Consider the following 20447-nt stretch of genomic DNA (forward strand, 5'->3'; position numbering starts at 1 on the left):
AATGTCAAAAAGTTCCATAACAGTCAGTAGAAACATGTCAAACAATGTATTGAATCAATGTGCAGGATGTTTTTAACATAAATCGTTCCAACCGGAGAATTCATTGTCTTCAGAAGTGCGATGGAACAGAGCTCCCTCTCATGTGAACACGCATGGTCAGAGCATGGTCAGCTCATGGCTGACCTTACTCATTTCCTTCTCCTTCAGCCCCACTTCACAGTCGAAGCATCAGACAATGTTCTAAAGACATCTAGTGGAACCTTAGGAAGTGCGACATTACCAATATCCCACTGTATCTTCAATAGGAGCTGAGTTGAAAATCGACCAACCTCAGATTTCCCACTTCCTGGTTGAATTTCTTCTCATGTTTTTGCCTGCCATTGAAGTTCTGTTATACTCACAGATATCATTCAAACAGTTTTAGAAACTTCAGAGTGTTTTCTATCCAAATCTACTAATAATATGCATATTTGAGCTTTTATGGCTTTGCAGCAGGCCGTTTACTCCTACCCCAAATAAGTTAACCTGTTTATCCACTTGTCCTTCAAACAAGGAGGTGACTGAAAATGTTGTTTGATGCAAGAAACCACTTTACAAAATAAAATCCATGATTATTCCCATACCATTATTACAGAGAATCAGACAAATTATGCTACTCTGCCTATTGTCTACTAAGCTTATTCAAGCCTCTCTCAAAATACAGCACTGCCCCTTACCTGGGCTAATAACTCAATAACTAGCAAATATATAAACAAATGTCCACACATAGCTACATGTAGCTCTCGCTTTGATCTCAAAACAAGAACATCTAATAACAACCGCCCATGCGGTAAAAACAGCCCAAAGTGAATCCATGTATCCATGTATTGCAATCGTCTATTTGCATATAGGCCTACTGCAGCTCTGATTTGGTTATGGGAGACCCGTCTGTGTAGAGTACAGGCCTGAGTCGTGCCTATCAATGCAATATAATTGTACTTCGATGGGTTCTGCCTTCATAGTTCATAGTCTTGCATAGGTAGTTTTGCATACTCAGTCTTGGATAGTTTGTTTTGTTTTGGTATGTTGCATTGAAAGTGGCAAATATTGCGTTTTTTAATGTATATGTTATTTAGCCTTTAACTAGGCAAGTCAGTTAAGAACAAATTCTTATTCGACCACAATTCTCACAGTGAAGGGAAACATTGATAGTATTAACTAATGGTGAAAACTCTAGAAAGTTGAGTAAAGTTCAATATTGTGCTTCTCTGCACGGGCTGATATTTCTTCTGTGCATCAGTCCCGGGGGAGCTGTGTGCCAGTGCATATGCACAGTTTAGAGGGAACATTGACTATGACCCAGTAGTGGCTCCAGACGCACCCTCTAAACCACACCTCCAATATAATTTCCCAGTGTGCCTTACCTTTTCGAATGAATTGTAGAGTTACCACCTATGATTTTATTTGTTAGTGACCGAGACATAATTGTTGAATTTGTTCATTTTCTGTCCTGTGGCCTTCGCTAAGTGAATATTCCTAGGCGAATATTATCATTATAGTTAAACTTTTTATGACAATACATCACACATCTCATAAGGCATTATTTTTAGGTTTAACTTTACCCTAATACAGTGGCCTGAAACTCATGGTTTATACAGGCCACTTCAGGCCTGCAAGTAGGGTAATTGTGTTAACTTTCCCAAAATTACCAGATAGAAAACCAAAAATTGTTTGGAGGATTTCCAGCAATCTTCCAACCGTGATTCCTGGGAAAACCTGGAAAAAACAGAAGTTTGCAACGCTACCTTATGCTGGCTTGCAAATATAAGTCATTTTGGAATCCAGACAGTTTGGATATCTAACAGTTGGAATTTGTATTTAACCGCATAATAACTGAAAGGATTAGGTACAGTAGTCTCATCGAGAACCATGTTTCCCTCAAACGGGAAGCCTGGGGATGTTCATGCCTGTAAACCATATGGAAACACAATAAAATTGTTAAATTACGAGCCTTGTTGGTTAAGCCACAGAAAAGTCAACAACCTTCCCACTAGCCATGATTGGCTGAGATAATGAGTGGGCAGGACATGCCGAGAGATCAGTTTGGATTGGTCTGCCATATAGAGGGCTTCTGTCTATTTGAGCTCATCGGTCTATGTTGGTAATCCTGCAGAACGCTGCTTTAAAAAAAATGTATTTTGAAGTGTTGCTCTCCACTTTCTGGAGGATCAAGTTTTGAAATCAGTGTAATTAGAGTATGATAGCTAAAGAGATGGAGAAAACACCTGACTCTAGGTTACATCTTCAAACTAAGGGCAACTGTGGTATGGCATTCCTGACAGGGAGACACGTCCATCATGAATGAGGATGTATACAGGTAAGATAGTCTAGCGTTAGCTAGCTACATTTTCAGATATTACATGTTTCAAATTTTGACAAAGTGATTTCATTTCAAGCTAAATTGTACTGTTAGCTAGCTAGATAACATTAGCTGGTTGGCTCCCTTGCCGACATTATTATTCATATCCCAGAGTTGTATTAATGCAGGTTAGTAACGACATTATTTGGCTCTGTGTTCATTGTTGTTTAACTAGCTAACGTTAGCTGGCTGGCTCGTTAGCTGACGTTACGTGACGTGTGTGATCTTAAACGTTGTTTACCTAGCGAGCTAGCTACATTTCTGAAGCTAAAGTGTACTGTTAGTGTACTGCTTTAACGAAACACGGTTGTAACAAAAATTAAACAGTAGCCTACCAGTAAAGTCATTGGTCACTATCTTCCTCCTCCTGTGCACTGAAACCACTGAAGTCATCTCCTTCGGTGTCGGAGTTGTATAGCCTCAGAATTGTTTCATCCGATGTTGGATCGTTTTCATTGTCGCTCTCGTCACTTTCATCCGGAGGCAAATACCCCGCTGAGCTCATGCTGCCCCTTCAACACGCAGCAGTCCAGCCTTTCGAAACCCGTTGATGATAGTGGATTTTTTGACAATGCTCTACGCTGTCTGGACCCGCTGGCAGACTTGACCATAAGTTTCTCGTCGCATGCGGCCGTTTTAGTGAAGGATTTCTCCCCACTTGTCATCCAAGCCTCCCACTGAACACGGAGCGCCACCTTAAATGCACGATTTACACTGATGTCGAGTGGCTGCAAATACTTTGGGCCATCTGCTTTTCTTCCCTCTGAAAGGTTGGTTGTCTTTTTGCACTGAGTCAGTTCCTCACGCTGCTGTTTACAAAGTCTAATAATCGACTCATTAAGGCCAAGCTCCCATGCAGCAGCTCTATTTACTTTTCCAACAGCCAGATCGATCGCCTTCAACTTGAAAGCTGCATCATATGCATTTCTCCATGTCTTTGCCATGATGAGGGTGGCAAAATTACTACCGTAATCAGAAGGATGGGAAGTTTGAGCGCGCTCGATTTATTATGTGACGGTGCTCAGTTTTTTGGCGGCATGAATCTTGTGAAAGCTGGAAAAATCCATAAATTAGCCGCATCATTGTATAAACCGCGAGGTTCAAAGTGTGGGAATAAAGTAGCAGCTTATAGTCCGGAAATTACGGTAGGCTGTTTTCATGTTATCCAGAGGTAAACAAATCATTGGCTAGAGCGTCAAGTGTCCGCTCTGAGAGTGAAACGAGGGTGGGGCTAAAGCTTAAGAGGGTGTGAACGATGCTGAATGGGTGTAGACAAAGAAGAGCTCTTCACTAGATACCAAAACATTCAAAGGTAATTTTCTCAAAACTGAGTTTACAAGTTGATTAACCTCTAGCGACGAGAAATCCCGTATTCGGGAGCGTAATCATAGACTCAAGCGCATTACCATAACGCAACGTTTCCTATTCATGAAAATCGCAAATTAAATTAAATAAATATATTCAAACACAAGCTTAGCCTTTTGTTAACCTCTTGGTGCCACCCGACACGCTAGCGTCCCACCTTGCCAACAAGAAATGCAAATGCACCACGCCAAATGCTAATAGCACTCGTTAAAACTCAAACTTTCATTAAAACACACATGCAGGGTACTCAATTAAAGCTACACTCATTGTGAATCTAGCCAATGAGTCAGATTTTTAAAATGCTTTTTGGCGAAAGCATGAGAAGCTATTATCTGATAGCATGCAACACCCCGAAATACCTCAAGGGGACGTAAACAAAAGAATTAGCGTTGCCGGCGCTACACAAAATGCAGAAATAAAATATAAAACATTCATACCTTTGACGAGCTTCTTTGTTGGCACTCCTATATCTCCCATAAACATCACTATTGTTTTTTTTTTCTCGATTAAATCGGTCCATATATACCCAAAATGTCCATTTATGAAGACTGTGTGTCCAGGAAAAAACACTGTTTCAAAACGCAACGTCATTTTTTTAAATTAAAAAAGTTGCCTATAAACTTTGACAAAACACTTCAAACTACTTTTGTAATCCAACTTTAGGTATTAGTAAACGTTAATAATCTATCAAATTGATCACGGGGCGATGTGTATTCAATAGCTCCACGTCTTCAAATGATGGTCGAAAATATGTCTTCCAAAACATCCTGTCGTGTACCGGATGACATGGGGTGCCTCTTCTTCATTTGACCAAGGAACAACCTCAAGGCAATTGCCAAGACTGGCGACATCGTGTGGAAGCTGTAGGACTTAAACTGGGAGCTATCTATTTTGCCTTGCCATAGACAATACAGGCAACTGGCGCATCAATATTTTTTTTCCTTTTTGGTGATCAGTTTTCCTTGGGTCTTTTCATGAAACACACGTTCTGTTATAGTCACAGCTGTGATTTAACCAGTTTTAGAAACCTCAGAGTGTTTTATATCCACACATACTAATCATATGCATATACTATATTCCTGGCATGAGTAGCAGGACGTTGAAATGTTGCGCGATTTTTAACAAAATGTTCGAAAAAGTAGGCCTAACAACACTGTCATCTCAGATTTTCAAGATATGCTTTTCAACCAAAGCTACACAAGCATTTGTGTAAGAGTATTGATAGCCTAGCATAGCATTAAGCCTAGCATTCAGCAGGCAACATTTTCACAAAAACAAGAAAAGCATTCAAATAAAATAATTTACCTTTGAAGAACTTAGGATCTTTTCAATGAGGAGACTCTGTTAGATAGCAAATGTTCAGTTTTTCCAAAAATATTATTTGTGTCGGAGAAATCGCTCCGTTTTGTTCATCCTGCTTGGCTAAAAATTCATTCACTACAACGCCAAACTTTTTTCAAAATTAACTCCATAATATCGACAGAAACATGGCAAACGTTGTTTAGAATCATCCTCAAGGTGTTTTTCACATATCTATTCGATGATAAGTCATTCGTGGCAGTTGGGTTTCTCATCAGTAGCAAACGGAAAAGTACTGCAGCTGGAGATTACGCAATAATTGCAACGGAAGACACCAAGCGACCACCTGGTAAATGTAGTTTCTTATGGTCAATCTTCCAATGATATGCCTACAAATACGTCACAATGCTGCAGACACCTTGGGGAAAACGTGGAAAACGTAAGCTGACTCCTAGCTCCTTCACAGCCATATAAGGAGTCATTGGCATGAGGCTGTTTCAAAAAATGCGGCCTGATTGGATCTTTATCTGGGTTTCGCCTGTAACATCAGTTCTGTGGCACTCACAGACAATATCTTTGCAGTTTTGGAAACGTCAGTGTTTTCTTTCCAAAGCTGTCAATTATATGCATAGTCGAGCATCTTTTCATGACAAAATATCTTGTTTAAAACGGGAACGTTTTTCATCCAAATATTAAAATAGTGCCCCCTATATCCAAGAAGTTAACCAACACTGCAGTTCAAGAAAGAGTTAAGAAAATATTTACCGAATAAACTAGGAAGATGGTTTACGTTTCAACATGACAATGGCACAAAGCACACCGCCAATGCAACCGTGCAGTGACTGAAGGACAAGATCGGGTGTCACCTGATTTGCCGCCTTTCACCCATGTGGGCATAGATTATTTCGGCCCCATAGAGGTGAAGCGAGGCCGTGTTCATGTGAAGCATTACGGTGTGATCTTTACTTGCCTTGTGAGTCGAGCTGTCCATCTAGAAGTTGCTAGTTATCTAGATACTGATTCCTGCATCAATGCCCTGCGCAGGTTCATCTGTCAAAGCGGCCCAGTAACAAGTATCAGAACAGACAATGGCACCAACTTTGTTGGAACACACAGAGAGCTAGGAGAAGCTATGAAAGAGCTGGAGCACAACAAGATTCAAAATGAATTACAGAAGGAAGGAGTGACATGGTCATTCAACCCTCTGGAGCCCACCATGGGGGGGTATGGGAGAGGTTGATCCGACTGGTGAAAAAGATCCTCTATTCAGTCCTTAAAGAGCAAGTACTGGATGATGAGGCTTTGCAGACAGCCTTGTGTGAAGTTGAGGCGATTATAAACAACAGACCAATCACTACTGTAACAAATGACCCTAATGATCTAGAACCCCTGACTCTGAACCATCTGCTTCATCTGAAAGCTAAGCCAGTCCTGCCACCAGGACTATTCCAGAGAAGCGACCTATACTCACGAAGGAGATGGAAGCAAGTACAATATATCACTGACCTCTTCTGGAAGAGATGGATCAGGGAGTATCTTCAACTTATGCAGGAGCGGAACAAGTGGAACAAAACTAAGAGAAACTTCAGTCCTGGTGACCTCGTCGTCATCGTTGATGACAACGCCCCAAGGAACTCTTGGCTAATGGGGCGTGTGGTGGAGGCTTTGCCAGGGGCCAAAGGTCTTGTCCGGAGCGTCATGGTTAAGACTAAGACCAATATCTTACAGAGACCTATCAATAAACTCTGTCTGCTCTTTGAGGCGACGGAGTGACACACACTCACACACACACAGTGCTCCATCTTAGAATCACGTGCACCTCTGATTCGTTGATGTCGTACTCTTACATTCTTTGATGTCGTACATTTTTGGACGTCAAACTCTTGACATTATTCGAAGTTGAACACCTTTACACATCAACTCAGACTGAGATCTATGGACTATTTTCCTATATGGCACCTTGTATATTTGTATATAGCTATGAACTGCAATAGTGCTCTGGTATAGAATGTTTTGTGTATTGGCTCTACGTTTGAAAGTAATTGTTGTGCATTCAGTGCAGTCAACAATTAGGGGCCAGTATGTTAGAGCCGATTTGGACATATCTGTATAAAAGACCGAACATATGGAGCGCCATGTATATTTGTGTAAATATATTAAATATGAATGTAAATGATGAAATATTAGGTACGTACCTTTTTAGGATTTATATTTACCTGAGTCCTTGCTAGATGCGGGAGCGGTATAGTTTTTTGACCATACAGACATACAGACAGGTCATAATATGTATTTTCCATATCAAGTATTCTATGCTTTAAGTTGATTGGAGAATCACTTATTTGTTAGATATAAGAAGAATAAACATTTTTGTTGCATCATATCCCTGGATGTCATTGAATGCTTGGCCGTTTGGAAACCTTGAGTGTGGACTGTATGCGTACCAAACAACCCCGCTTCAGGTTTGGGCAGTGGCCATGGTAAAGATGAAAGGAAGCCATTACAAGGTCCTTGAGTGGCCTAGTCAGAGCCCTGACCTAAATCCCATCAAGAGTCTGTGGAATGACTTGAAGAGTGCAGTCCATGAGCGGTCACCATGCAATTTGACTGAGCTTGAACAATTCTGCAAGGAAGAATGGGCAAATATTGCACAATATAGGTACGCAAATATTGCAAATTTAGTAGAGTTATATTCAAAGAGATTCATGGCTGTAATTAAGACAAAAGGTGGTTCCACCAAGTATTAACTCGGGGGTGGTCACTTATCCAAATAGGGTATTCTACTGTTTTTACTTTGAATACATTTTCAGATTTTATAAACATTTTTCACTGGGATATTTTGGGTTACTGTGTGTAAATAAAGCCGGAAAAAGTCTGATTTTTATGTGTTTTCATTTTAGGCTGTAAGGCAACAAAAGGTGAACATTTTCAAAGGGGGTGGTGATGTTCTATACCCACCGTACATACAAGACATGTTTTTAGGATGTTCTTGGGATTATGTGTCATGGTCCCCTGGAGGTTTTGTTTAGTTCCCGGTTTGTCCCAGGGACATCCGACAGGACATTTTTAGGACATAAGATCAGCAAACCCCAAATCCAGATGTTGTGAGTTTAATCTCAGGTGGGGTCATATTGACAAGTCAGTTAGTGGTCATGCCAAATGTAATCATATTGCCATTGATTTAAGAGTTATACACTATATTTTAGCTGAACAGCATACCACTTACCAATTAATTTACTTTATAATGGTTTGGCACACCTGGGACCATGAAGTGACAAAAACCTCCGGGGACCATGACACAATGTCTTAAAAACGTCTTTGGGGACGTTATTACACAAGGTCCTGATCACTTTAGGGGACCATTTCGTGACATTCCTGGGACGTCCTAACAACAAATGTTTGTTTGCAGAGACATTCCCTTGGGACCATCATGCAACATCCTAATTACTAGTAAAATGAAAGTTCTGAGAACGTCCTACAATGGTCCGGACATAGTCCTCAGTGACGTTCTGGTAACTTAAAGGGCACTACTTACAGGGCACTAGACACTCCGACCAAACAGGGACCTGTATTGAACATCCTCTTATGGTCCTGAGGTTGACTTTGTGTTTTAATGTTCCTAGAGTGGGATAACATCTCGCTGAAACCTTTAAAGGGACCTAATGGGAACGTCCTCCAATGTCCTTAGGACATCCGGTTTGCTGGGAACCCAGTTTTAGACTGAACTGAAACTTACCAGAGAGAGGGAGGCAATGCAAGAGTCATATCTTTGCCCTAAATCTGTCCATGTTAAGCAGAGCCTTAATTATTAAACTGGTGAGATTTTTTTGTATGGGGGTAATGAATGTCGAATTTAGTCAAGATTAACACAAATTACTATATGTGAGGCTTATTTGATCTAAAATAAGTTGTGTAATACCTAGGTTGTGTACTAATATACGTGTGAGGCATGTGACATACTGGCAACTTAAAAAAAAAAAAAACTAAACACTATCCCTGTTGAAATTCAAGTCGGGCTATACATATCACGTCGATGAATTTAAAATGCCTTCGCCATATAATTCCTTATCAAATATTCAACTCCCCCTCATCTTTATATCAGAGTTGTGCCTGTTGTTCACATGTGTATCTATCCCCTCATTGTGGGAGGGGGGTGTTGACATGAGTCTGGTTCCATCTCCACTCTGTAAGGCAATGTGGTCTTAAAGAAAGGCCTTTTGAATATATTTGTGATCATGAATTAATCATTAATCATCAAATGTATCATTTGCTAATTCCATGACTGAAATGTGTCTTCAAATTGAGGGTTGTTATTATACATTTTTCTTGACGACCCGATGTTTGCTAAGTAAGAATGGAAGTGAAATTAGTACCCCCCTTCACCCCCCAATGGATGCAGATGCAAAGTGTTCCTCAAATGTGTGACAGTTAGTAGGCATGCCATTAAAGAAAGAGTGATTTTAGTTATTACATTATTGGTTCAAGTTATTACACTATTGATTTTTTTTTACCACTTTATAATGTAACAATCAGCGCATAATGTAATATAATTACAATCAGCGCATAATGTAATATAATTACAATCAGCGCATAATGTAATATAATTACAATCAGCGCATAATGTAATTATACACAAACTTTACTGCATTGTGTTCAGCATCTTTATAACTGTATTAGCTTTATTACATTATATATATATATATATATACACAAGTTATTACATTATTAGCAGTTATTACATATATGGCAGTTATTACAATACTAGTTGTGACAGGGTTTACAGTGTGTAGAGGGTGAGGGAAAGGGAGATAAAGGGGAGGGCAGGGAAGGTAGCGAGACAGGGGTTAGAGGGAAAGGGAGATGGGCAGAGATTGAAAGGGAAAGAGAGCGAGGGAAGGAGAGAATAGCAGGGAGAGCGGGAATACCAGGAATTACCAAACTGTCAGCACCACCCATCCAGCAAGAGAAAGAGTAGAGAGTGAGGAGAGAGCCAGAGCGACACAGAAGGAACAGCTCATCCTTCCACTGCACACACACACTAACGTGCATACATGCACACAAACACATTAATAATGTGCTCCACAAACAAATAAATACACAAACTCACTCACTTAAACAACTTACCACACATACACACACTCTGAGTCAAACGCTCAGCTGCTCCCCACTTTCCTTTTCTCTCTTCTGCAGCTGGCTGCTCTGAGTGAACTGAGACCAGGTCGCTACTATTTTTAGCCCCACGATGGAGGGGATGGATAAACGAATGGGTGAAGAAGAGTGGGGGTAGGAGAGAGGGACTTGTTTTTTAGAAGTTTTGCTACAGAGACCTTGCTGCTTTGCATGGGAGACTGTCAGAGTACTCTTACAAACTCGACGTAAGCTGACATACCTTGGCTACTGGACAGTAATTGAGATAGATCTCAGCCAACCTCGGAATGCTGCCAGACAAACTAACAGTCCCTCAAAGCGCTTTCGTCTGGATTTATCCCTCTGATTCGACCATTGTGTAGGTTTCTTTAGATTTTTTTCCCTGTGTTGTGTCGAGGAACTAAAGGAGCTTATGTGGATTGCCCCGCGATGGAATGTAGCCTGGCTACAAAAGCTCACAAAGTTGACCTTTTCCTTTCCCGGGATTGGGATTCGGATCGGTGGACGCACAATGTTCCCCCTCCGGTGGTAGACCTGGGACTCCCGCTGCTCTGATACTGTCAGGCCACAGGAGAAAGCGCCTCTGAGGATTTAAAAACAGACATTCATACACGGAATTCGGGATGCGGCGTTTCGACAAGCTCAAAAAGTCGTTCCCTTTCCTGGCACACTTCCATGTGTATGGAGTAAGTCTACTTGTTTCCTCTCGTTGGCAAGTTGTTTTTGATATTGGTGATATGGTAATGAAATTAATGGGTATAATCGTGGCTGGTCTGGTAATAGAATTGTGAGTGTATCCAAGGCATTTCTACCAAGGTGGAGGAAGTTGGGTGAAGATAAGGTTCCTCAAATGAAAGATTTTTGGGTCACCTATGCTTGTATGGGTCTATCCTATGTCAAAGTGTACGCACCTGACACAAACACATGCGTTCAGTGACGTCTCAACATTGATATATGCAGTGGTAGGCTGAACGTGTTCACATCCAATGTATTTTGACATGTAAGATCAATTAACATTACTAAGCCTGGTTTCAGTGGCAATCATGTTTTAGTTAGAAGCCAGACAATTCTTGGTTTCCTCCTGGAATTGCTAGAGCTGTGTTTGAAAACCCATACTAACATACTCTATACTACAAACTTAATGAGTATATACCACATACTATATACTATTAGTTAATTTTAGTATATTGTAAGCCAACGGTATCCTTTCAGTTGTGCGTACTATGGCTTTGCATGTCTACTGGAAGTTGATTCTGTTGCTATGCAACCTCTTGCTAGCTTGAAGCATAGCAAATTACTAACTAGACTTTGGGTGTGTTTGTCAATTCAATAAGGAGTGTCATAGTGCGCTCTGGGCGTTCGTAAATTCAGGGCGTTGTCAGATTGTCCGTTCAAAAATTCGGAGCAATTTGCTCTCGGAGCATTCAGAGCGCACACTGGACGCTCTGGCCAAGGAGTAGGAGGGTTGATCCGAGCGTTCTGACTGGCAGTCAAGCGCCCAAGCTAACTTGCTAGCTACTTTCAGACACAAATGAGAGAACATCTCATTGACCATTTTACTCACCCTAACAGAGCTAGTTAGACTGTTTTTGTTATCCACAGGGTATGGTTATTAACTGTTGTGTTTGTCAATAATTTAAATGTTTAAAAAATTCAGACGTTTACTGACACCGGCCCCATTCAATGGGTGTTGAGCATTCGTAAATTCATCAGTTATTCTGCGCTCTGCCTCTGGCAGTCAGACGAGAGTGCTCTGAAATTGGAGTAGATAGCCAGAGCGAATTTACGAACAGGCCCGGACGACTAGACCACTTAGCTAAGCTATGAATGACGTGAATAATCTAGTCAATAAACATTGGGTAGGTAGTTAGCATAAAGTAAATATACTGGAAAGTTCAATGTACTAGTAACCAACTAACACCGTTACTGTAAGTAGGTGGCTAGCATACCTGGTACATACTGCTGCTGTAATGATATGCTGTGCGGTTCGTAAGGATAGCGTAGCTAACAAATTGTCAGCCAACGTGTAATTTACTTTATTACTTTATTCCATTGCTCAACATTTTCTTAACATTTGTCATAATTAGTTAAAGCAAAGAATTTGTATCCCTTCTCGTCAGACTTCGGCTGCATATTTTCCGCCATTTTCTTAAAATCTGAAAACGTTGTGAAGCCAGAATTGCATTATGTGCCCTAAAAGCACGGAAATAGGCTTTGTTTTATTAGACTCTATTAGACTATTAGACTCTGATCTGGGTTTTGAATTTTGTAGCAGGCATTATAGAAAATTAACACAGGTCTCATAAACAATCTCTCAAACCCAAGCCCACGTGCTAGTGAGTAGCCAGCTAATCTTTTTATATTTAAAATCCAGCCGTCTATTTGCTAGCTAACAAGGTAGAACAGTTTAATTGTTACAATGTTCCCTCATTTTTTACGGCAGTAAGTAACATTTCAGGTCTGCTTAGTGCAAACTTGAAAGTTCTGTGCAACTTCCAGCACACGTTTACTGTAAACACCGAGCTGTACTCGCTTTAAGTTACGATTACAGACAGTGGTAACGTAGGCTATTGTGGCTCTTTGATCACAATGTAGGCTTACCAGAGAGCCCTAACATCAAAAACAATGGAGAAAATGCGTCCCATAACATTTTAACATGGAAATAGCTGTTCTGTTGTTCAGCCTACAGTAACAGCCAATGTGTGGTGTTCAATGTAGGCCTACATTCCATGAGACCTTTGAAAAAAAAAACATGCAGGGCTTGACATTCTTATTTATCCACTTGTCCTTCAGGCAATGAGGTGAATGAAAATGTTGTTGTGTTGTTTGATGCAAGAAACCACTTTACAAAATAAAATGCATTATTTCCATACCATTATTACAGAGAATTACAGACAAATTATGCTGCCTATTGGCTACTTAGCTTATTCAAGCCTGTCTCAAAATAGGTTTCAAGGATGTCTGGAAATGTACACGTTTTGTGCTCTCATAGGAAGCAATCACTTCCCCTTTGCTGACTACAAATGATCTATAACTGGGCTAGTAACTCACTAACTGGCAAAGCATATGAACAAATCTGCACACACTGTTGTAAACACAGTCCAGTTCAAAGTGAATGACACATCCATATATAGCAATGGATATTTGCATATAGGCCTACTGCAGCTCTGATTGGTTAATGCCTGTGTCTGTGTAGAGTACAGGCTGAGTTGTGCACGTCAATGCAATAGAATCTTACTCTGATGCATTCTGCCTACAAAAAACATGTCTTGCATAGTTCACTTTGTTTCGGTATGTTGCATTGAAACTGGCTAATATTGCGTTTAATTCGATCCCAGTTCCCACAGTAAAGGGAAACATTGATCGTGTTAACTAACTAGAAAGTTGAGTGAAGTTCAATCTGATATTTCTTCTGCGTGGCAGTACCGGGGAGCTATGTAACCTCGGGAACATTGGTTATGAACACACCCTTCTGTCCGTCTTCAACTGTTTGAACAGCATGCTTGTCCACTTTGTGAGAATTTTGAAATCAAGTGGCCTACCTTATTTCACGGAATGAGAACGAGTTGCAAATTCCTTATATATAACATTTTTTTTATGCTCATTGCACTTTTTATAAAACACAGACTACAGCTAGTATATGTCTGCCTAAAATGCTGCTAGCAGTACGTGGTACCGGAATGTTGCTCACAACAGAAACTGAGCATTAATTTTCCAGAATCAATCAACCCATTTTAGTAGGGTCTGCTCTTCACACAATTTGAGGAGTTAAAACAAAACCTTTCTAACGATACCCTTTTTAACTTCTCCTCTGTTACCATAAAATAATGTCTCAATGTGTTTCGGTGTCCATATGACGGATTCTGTTGGATCAAACCTCAAATGCAAATAACGAATTGAAGCTGATTGTTGTCAGAAAGGAAGAAGTGATCTTTAATCTTTGTTGCTCTGAGTGGCAGGGGGAGGGGTTTGGTGTCTGTGGGAAGATACACAGAAAAGGAGGAGTGAAGGAGACGACCAAAAAGTCACCATGAGAACAAGCGGACATATAAGCTCATAAACTAAAAATAAGAAAAAAATGAAAAAATGATTCTTGCGATACAGGCTTTGGAATATTGCTCAAAATTAACTTGATATACTGCCCCGGGCCAAAATGTAAATTCGCTTGGATTGCATAAATCCCTGACCCAAAGATGGTTTATTGCCAATGAAAACTCAAGTAACTTCTGCAGCTGGGTATTTTTGAAGCAACAGAGACACTCTGAGACAGACAACAGGTCATGATGTTCATTGCTTCACTTTGCCAAATGTCAAAGCCCTTCCACATGACGGTCATTGTTTCACATTGCGAGGCCAATGCTAAATGCCTTTACCCAGTTATGAACTGCAATGATGAGTCCCATTTGCCCGTTTAAAAAAACTTGCTTAATAATTTTCTCTGGCTTGACCAAACCTCACCACAACAGCTGAGCTTGCTCTTCTTGAGCTTAGGATGACATAGTAACACAATCTACCCACTAAATGTATTCTACTAAACACACTAATGAATACATTATATATACAAAAGTATGTGGACACATTTCAAAGTAGTTGATTCAGCTATTTCAGCCACACCCGTTGCTTCACAATCTGGCAGTCTGACGAACGAATCTGGGTTTGGTGGATGCCAGGAGAACGCTACCTGCCCGAATGCATAGTGCAAACTGTAACGGTTGGTAGAGGAGGAATAATGGTCTGGGGCTGTTTTTCATGGTTCAGTCTAAGGCCCCTTAGTTCCAGTGAAGGAAATCTTAACGCTAAGGCATACAATGACATTCTAGACGATTATGTGCTTCCAACTTTGTGGCAACAGTTTGGGGAAGGCCCTTTCCTGTTTCAGAATGACAATGTCCCCATGCACAAAGTGAGGTCCATACAGAAATGGTTTGTCATCGGTGTGGAAGAACTTGACTGGCCTGCACAGAGCCCTGAACTCAACCCCATCGAACACCTTTGGGATTAATTGTAACTCCAACTGCGAGCTAGGCCTAATCACCCAACATCAGTGCCCAACCTCACCAATGCTCTTGTGGCTGAATGGAAGCAAGTCCCCGCAGCATTGTTCCATCATCTAGTAGAAAGCCTTCCCAGAAGAGTGGAAGCTGTTATAGCAGCAATGCCCAAGATTTTGGAAAGAGATGTTTTGAAGAGCAGGTGTCCACATACTTTTGGGTATGTAGTGTACAAGTCTAGACATCCTAAACAGTCTCCATGTCTCGATTAATTCTTGAGACGCTCTGACTTTAAGACTAATGTTACAAGTGGTCGAAGTAGGCATCCACAGATCCAGTTGAGGAAAGCACTGCTTGCTTTTGCCTGGCTCTGTCTCTTTTTTTTGCCTGACTCATTTTGACTCAGGAACACTGAGACAAATTCCTCTGGGCTGACTTGTGGAGACTACAGGGAGGGTTTTTGCGCAGCATGTCTTGAGAGCAGTCCAGGACCTTTTGCATTTCTTCATTCCGACTAGGGGAATGAGTTCTGGCCAGAAGCATTTTTCACCAGGGACTTCTTGTAGCTCTTCCAACTCCATTCCATTACTCCAAACCCTCCCTCCTTTCTCCCTCCACTTGGAGGTGAAAGTTAGTGAGCTCAATCTTCAAGGAAAAGACAGCATTCTGAAAACTTGTGGTGGATTTGTCATTATACTGCACTTCATATCCAATTGTTTCAGACCAGAAGGTGCAGATGAAAGAAAGGTGACAGAGACCTGACCAGTTTTTTTCATACCAGACACTGCAAGTCAAGGGAAGGAGACGAGCAGAGAAAGCCACTTTAGACCATTGAGATGCAGCCTTTTCTGTTGGCCAGCATTCCCCACCGCCCTGTGACAAGTGACACCTAGCAGCGGAACACCTCGTCCAGCTTCCGCCCCTCGTGCCTCCTAAGCGCCAAATCCGTGTACACAACGTCAATATTTCTCTTTCTACTGCCAACTGCCTTGCACCAAAAAAGTCAGTGGAAACTTACTACCAGGGCACAAGACTGATACCATTTAGTGGCATTTTGCGACCCTTTGACTTGACTGTGTGACTTGCGATTGGTGTGAGCTGCACATTCTACATAGTCACCTCACTCAAAGCGTCCTATTTTTAGGAGGCTAATGACATGATTTGGTCAAACAGTAAAGTGCATTATCCTCATGATTCCTGTAATGAAAGTGTCTGTCCTGAGTCAGATGCTGTGCCTGTTTCGCTGGGGCCTGCTGCTGTGATGAGCGAGCTGCTCTCACTGCCTCTCCCATTGCTCTCCGGGAGAAAAAGAAAAGTGTCCTGATTTGTATAACATTTCAAAATCCAATCGTGGGAAAACACAACTTGTTTAATATTGGTTTGTTTAATGAAGAGATGTTCCTGAGTGTGGATGTTTGTGTGTGCGTGCTGACAGCTTCGTTGAAGAGAGGAGGTTCTCAGCGTTCTGTAGGTATACCTTTGAGCTCTATAGCACCTATTTTACAACCAATCAATTTGATATGGCTTTGAGATACGGAGCATGCAAAATGTACGTTGGCTATTGCGTGTGTATGGGCCTCATTGGGTAGTATGCTACAACTGCAAAGTTTATTTTTAGGACATTACATTTACTGTTAGATTATTACATAGTTTATACTAGTGGGTATTACATTTAGTATGCAATCTAGCTAGTGTGTTTTGAGTTTCCGCTTACTCGGGTGGTGAATAAGGCCCAAATAAATTAGCCTATGATGAAGATCTAGGCAAATTAATTGAACAAAAGTTTGTAGTCCTATTTTTAACAGTAAAATATAACAAAAGCCTAATTGCCAACCCAAAATTCATGACAATCACTGGATTAGGTTGCACATCAATATATCTCGAGTCATGCATTCTTGCTTGAACTTGTTAGATGAAACGTATTTATTGAATACCATCTCTGTAGTCTATTACACTTTTTAAAGCACTGTGAATGACAAAATGATTAGGCCTACTAATTTGTTCTATTCCCTGACGCCGTGAAAAAACTGAAAAGGTTAGTGGCACCAAGGGAATATGTTAGTCTGGAGCCCCAACAGTCTCCCCTCTTTCCTTTGACTCCTGCTTGTTCTCGTGTTAGACTGGACAGATGCTAAGATTGTTTAAACGTTTCAACCCCGACATTTAACCTCTTTAGGTATCAGCTCTGACAAGCCTGGCTGCCAGGCAAGGGATGTCGACTCATGTCTTAGGCACTGCCACGAGAGGTGACACTTTGGTTTCAACAGCTAAGCAGGGAAGTTTCAGCATCGTGACCAAAAGGAAGATTTACAGAAGTTAATGCATGAATAAAGTACCTTGTAGAGCAATTCTCATCTATTTATTTTTCCGTTTTCCACAATACAGCTTAGCATAGTGGCTTTTATTCAAACACCTGACTTCAGCGAATGAATTATCTGAGGATAGCACCCCAGTAAAACAAAGAGAGAAAAGCATATTTAAACCCTGCAGGCGCGACTCAAAACGCAGAAATAAAAATATAATTCATGCTTTACCTTTGACGAGCTTCTTCTGTTTGCTCTCTACTATGTCCCATAAACATCACAAATGGTCCTTTTGTTCGATTAATTCTGTCGATATATATACAAAATGTCCTTTTATTTGGCGTGTTTGATCCAGAAAAACACCTGTACCAACTTGCGCAACGTGACTACAAAATATCTCAAAAGTTGCCTGTAAGCATTGTCCAAACATTTCAAACTACTTTTGTAATGGGTATTTTTTTAACGTAAATAATCAATAAAATTGAAGACGGCATATACTGTGTTCAATACCGGAGGAAAACCAAAGCTGAGCGTGCTTTCAGGTCACGCGCCTCTAACAAAGAGTACACTTGCCTCGAGCCTCATTCTGAACAGTGTTACTTCTTCATTTCTCAAAGGAAAAACCTCAACCAATTTCTAAAAACTGTTGACATCCAGTGGAAGCGATTGGACATGCAGGAAAGTCGATTAGAAATCTGGATTCTCAATGAAAACCCATTGAAAACAAAACAAAAAATCTGAATGGTTTCTCTTCGGGGTTTCACCTGCCAAAGTTCTGTTATACTCACAGACATGATTTAAACAGTTTTAGAAACTTCAGAGTGTTTTCTATCCAAATCTACTAATATGCATATCTTATCTTCTGGGTCTGAGTAGCAGGCCGTTTCCATTGGACACGCTTTTCATATGGATGTGAAAATACCGCCCCCTGTCCCAAAGACTACTTTCTACTTGGGTTTTGTCGAAGTGGATAAAGCCTTGTTGTCAGACAACTAAGAGGTGTGAAATTCCAAAGTGCTGCTTGGAACATTGAGACAGGAATATTACTGCATTTGACCTTGTAGTGGATTCGTATCAGGATGCAAACATCTGCTGTAACCATTTTGAAACACATTTGAATCAAAATAGAAGTAATCTCTTCTCATGTCACTCATTTGAGTGATGTGTCTATGTCTTGCTAGTTAGTGAAAGGTTTTTGGACTTGGTCATAAAGACCTGTGTGTGTACATGGGTGCATAAGTGTGGATGCGCTATCAGGTGTGTGTCTGCAAAAATTACTAGTTGAGATTGTACTTTATTGTCTGCTTGACTGACTAATCGTAGACTCATTTTAACTATGAAACTAAAGGAAGCGACACTCCAGTCTCCAACCCAAATCCATTAACAGTTGAACTGGGAAAGAGGAAGCCATGACCCCCTTTACTCCTTAACCTATGACCCTGCCTTGGTCAATACCGGAATCCCATCAGTCACAAAAGGCTGATTGAGTCCTCTGACCTAAATGACATACAACTTAAAAACCTGGGTGACATCATATCATTTTGCAATGTCTAACTTTTTTGGTTAGTTTTGGAGATCTTAACTGCAAAGCTAGGGAAGTTGGTTTCATGTAATGCTTGTGACAATTGTTGTGAAGTTGCAATTTTATAGATCCGTTTCAGTACAACAGTTTTTGGGAAACCACTCAGATGCTACCAATGCGTGTGACATCAAGGAGTTGTCAACTTGTCATTGAGGAAACTTCCAGGCTTTTCACACAACATTAGAAGTTTAAATAGTATAGCACAGGAGCTACTGCAGCATGATGTCGGTTTTTCTGCAGTAGACCACACACACACACCACACTTATGAGGCACTCACTGAGGCACTTAAAGACTTCCTGACACCCAGGTGACCCCTTGCTTGTCTTCTTATGGGGTCAGGTCTAGATGGGATACAGCTTTTGTCAAAAGCTGATTTAAAATAACATTTATTTATTTATTTATTTTCTCAATTTTAGCTAAGCCTAACCCTTTTCCTAACCTTAACCTAATTCTCCTAACCTGCTGCGTTATCTTAAACCTGCTACGGAAAGTTGTATCCCTTCTAGACAAAACCCTCTTATGAAAGAGGAGACCCCGCATCTGAGGTACTAGTAATTGCTGCTCTTCAGCAGTCAATCACATAAAACCCTCTCTCTTTTTCCCCCTCACTATCATCTCCGTTTCCGTCTCTGTCTGTCTGTCTGTCTGTCTGTCTGTCTGTCTGTCTGTCTGTCTGTCTGTCTGTCTGTCTGTCTGTCTGTCTGTCTGTCTGTCTGTCTGTCTGTCTGTCTGTCTGTCTGTCTGTCTGTCTGTCTGTCTGTCTGTCTGTCTGTCTGTCTGTCTGTCTGTCTGTCTGTCTGTCTGTCTGTCTGTCTGTCTGTCTGTCTGTCTGTCTGTCTGTCTGTCTGTCTGTCTGTCTGTCTGTCTGTCTGTCTGTCTGTCTGTCTGTCTGTCTGTCTGTCTGTCTGTCTGTCTGTCTGTCTGTCTGTCTGTCTGTCTGTCTGTCTGTCTGTCTGTCTGTCTGTCTGTCTGTCTGTCTGTCTGTCTGTCTGTCTGTCTGTCTGTCTGTCTGTCTGTCTGTCTGTCTGTCTGTCTGTCTGTCTGTCTGTCTGTCTGTCTGTCTGTCTGTCTGTCTGTCTGTCTGTCTGTCTGTCTGTCTGTCTGTCTGTCTGTCTGTCTGTCTGTCTGTCTGTCTGTCTGTCTGTCTGTCTGTCTGTCTGTCTGTCTGTCTGTCTGTCTGTCTGTCTGTCTGTCTCTTTCTCCCTTTCTTCCTTTCTCTCTTTCTCCCTTTCTCTCTTTCTCCCTTTCTCCCTTTCTTCCTTTCTCCCTTTCTCTCTTTCTCCCTTTCTCTCTTTCTCTCTTTCTCTCTTTCTTCCTTTCTCTCTTTCTTCCTTTCTCTCTTTCTTCCTTTCTCTCTTTCTTC

At 41.0% G+C, this 20447-nt stretch overlaps 1 protein-coding gene across 7 annotated transcripts in view; it reads left to right on the forward strand.

Annotated features, from left to right (window-relative positions):
- The window catches only part of LOC118402293 (activated CDC42 kinase 1), a 155377-nt gene that overhangs the window by 77608 nt on the left and 57322 nt on the right, over positions 1-20447 (forward strand). For 2 of the 7 annotated variants that reach the window (XM_035800377.2, XM_035800379.2), the window contains exon 1: positions 10030-10893. The exons of the other annotated variants lie outside the window; for them this stretch is intronic. In XM_035800377.2, the coding sequence (XP_035656270.1) occupies positions 10831-10893 (63 nt within the window). In that variant the 5' untranslated portion in view covers positions 10030-10830. Of the gene's footprint in view, positions 1-10029; positions 10894-20447 lie in introns of those variants that run through there. 7 annotated transcript variants of the gene reach the window in all.

The sequence above is a fragment of the Oncorhynchus keta genome, chromosome 23 (genome assembly GCF_023373465.1).
Source record: "Oncorhynchus keta strain PuntledgeMale-10-30-2019 chromosome 23, Oket_V2, whole genome shotgun sequence".
Lineage (NCBI taxonomy): Eukaryota > Metazoa > Chordata > Actinopteri > Salmoniformes > Salmonidae > Oncorhynchus > Oncorhynchus keta.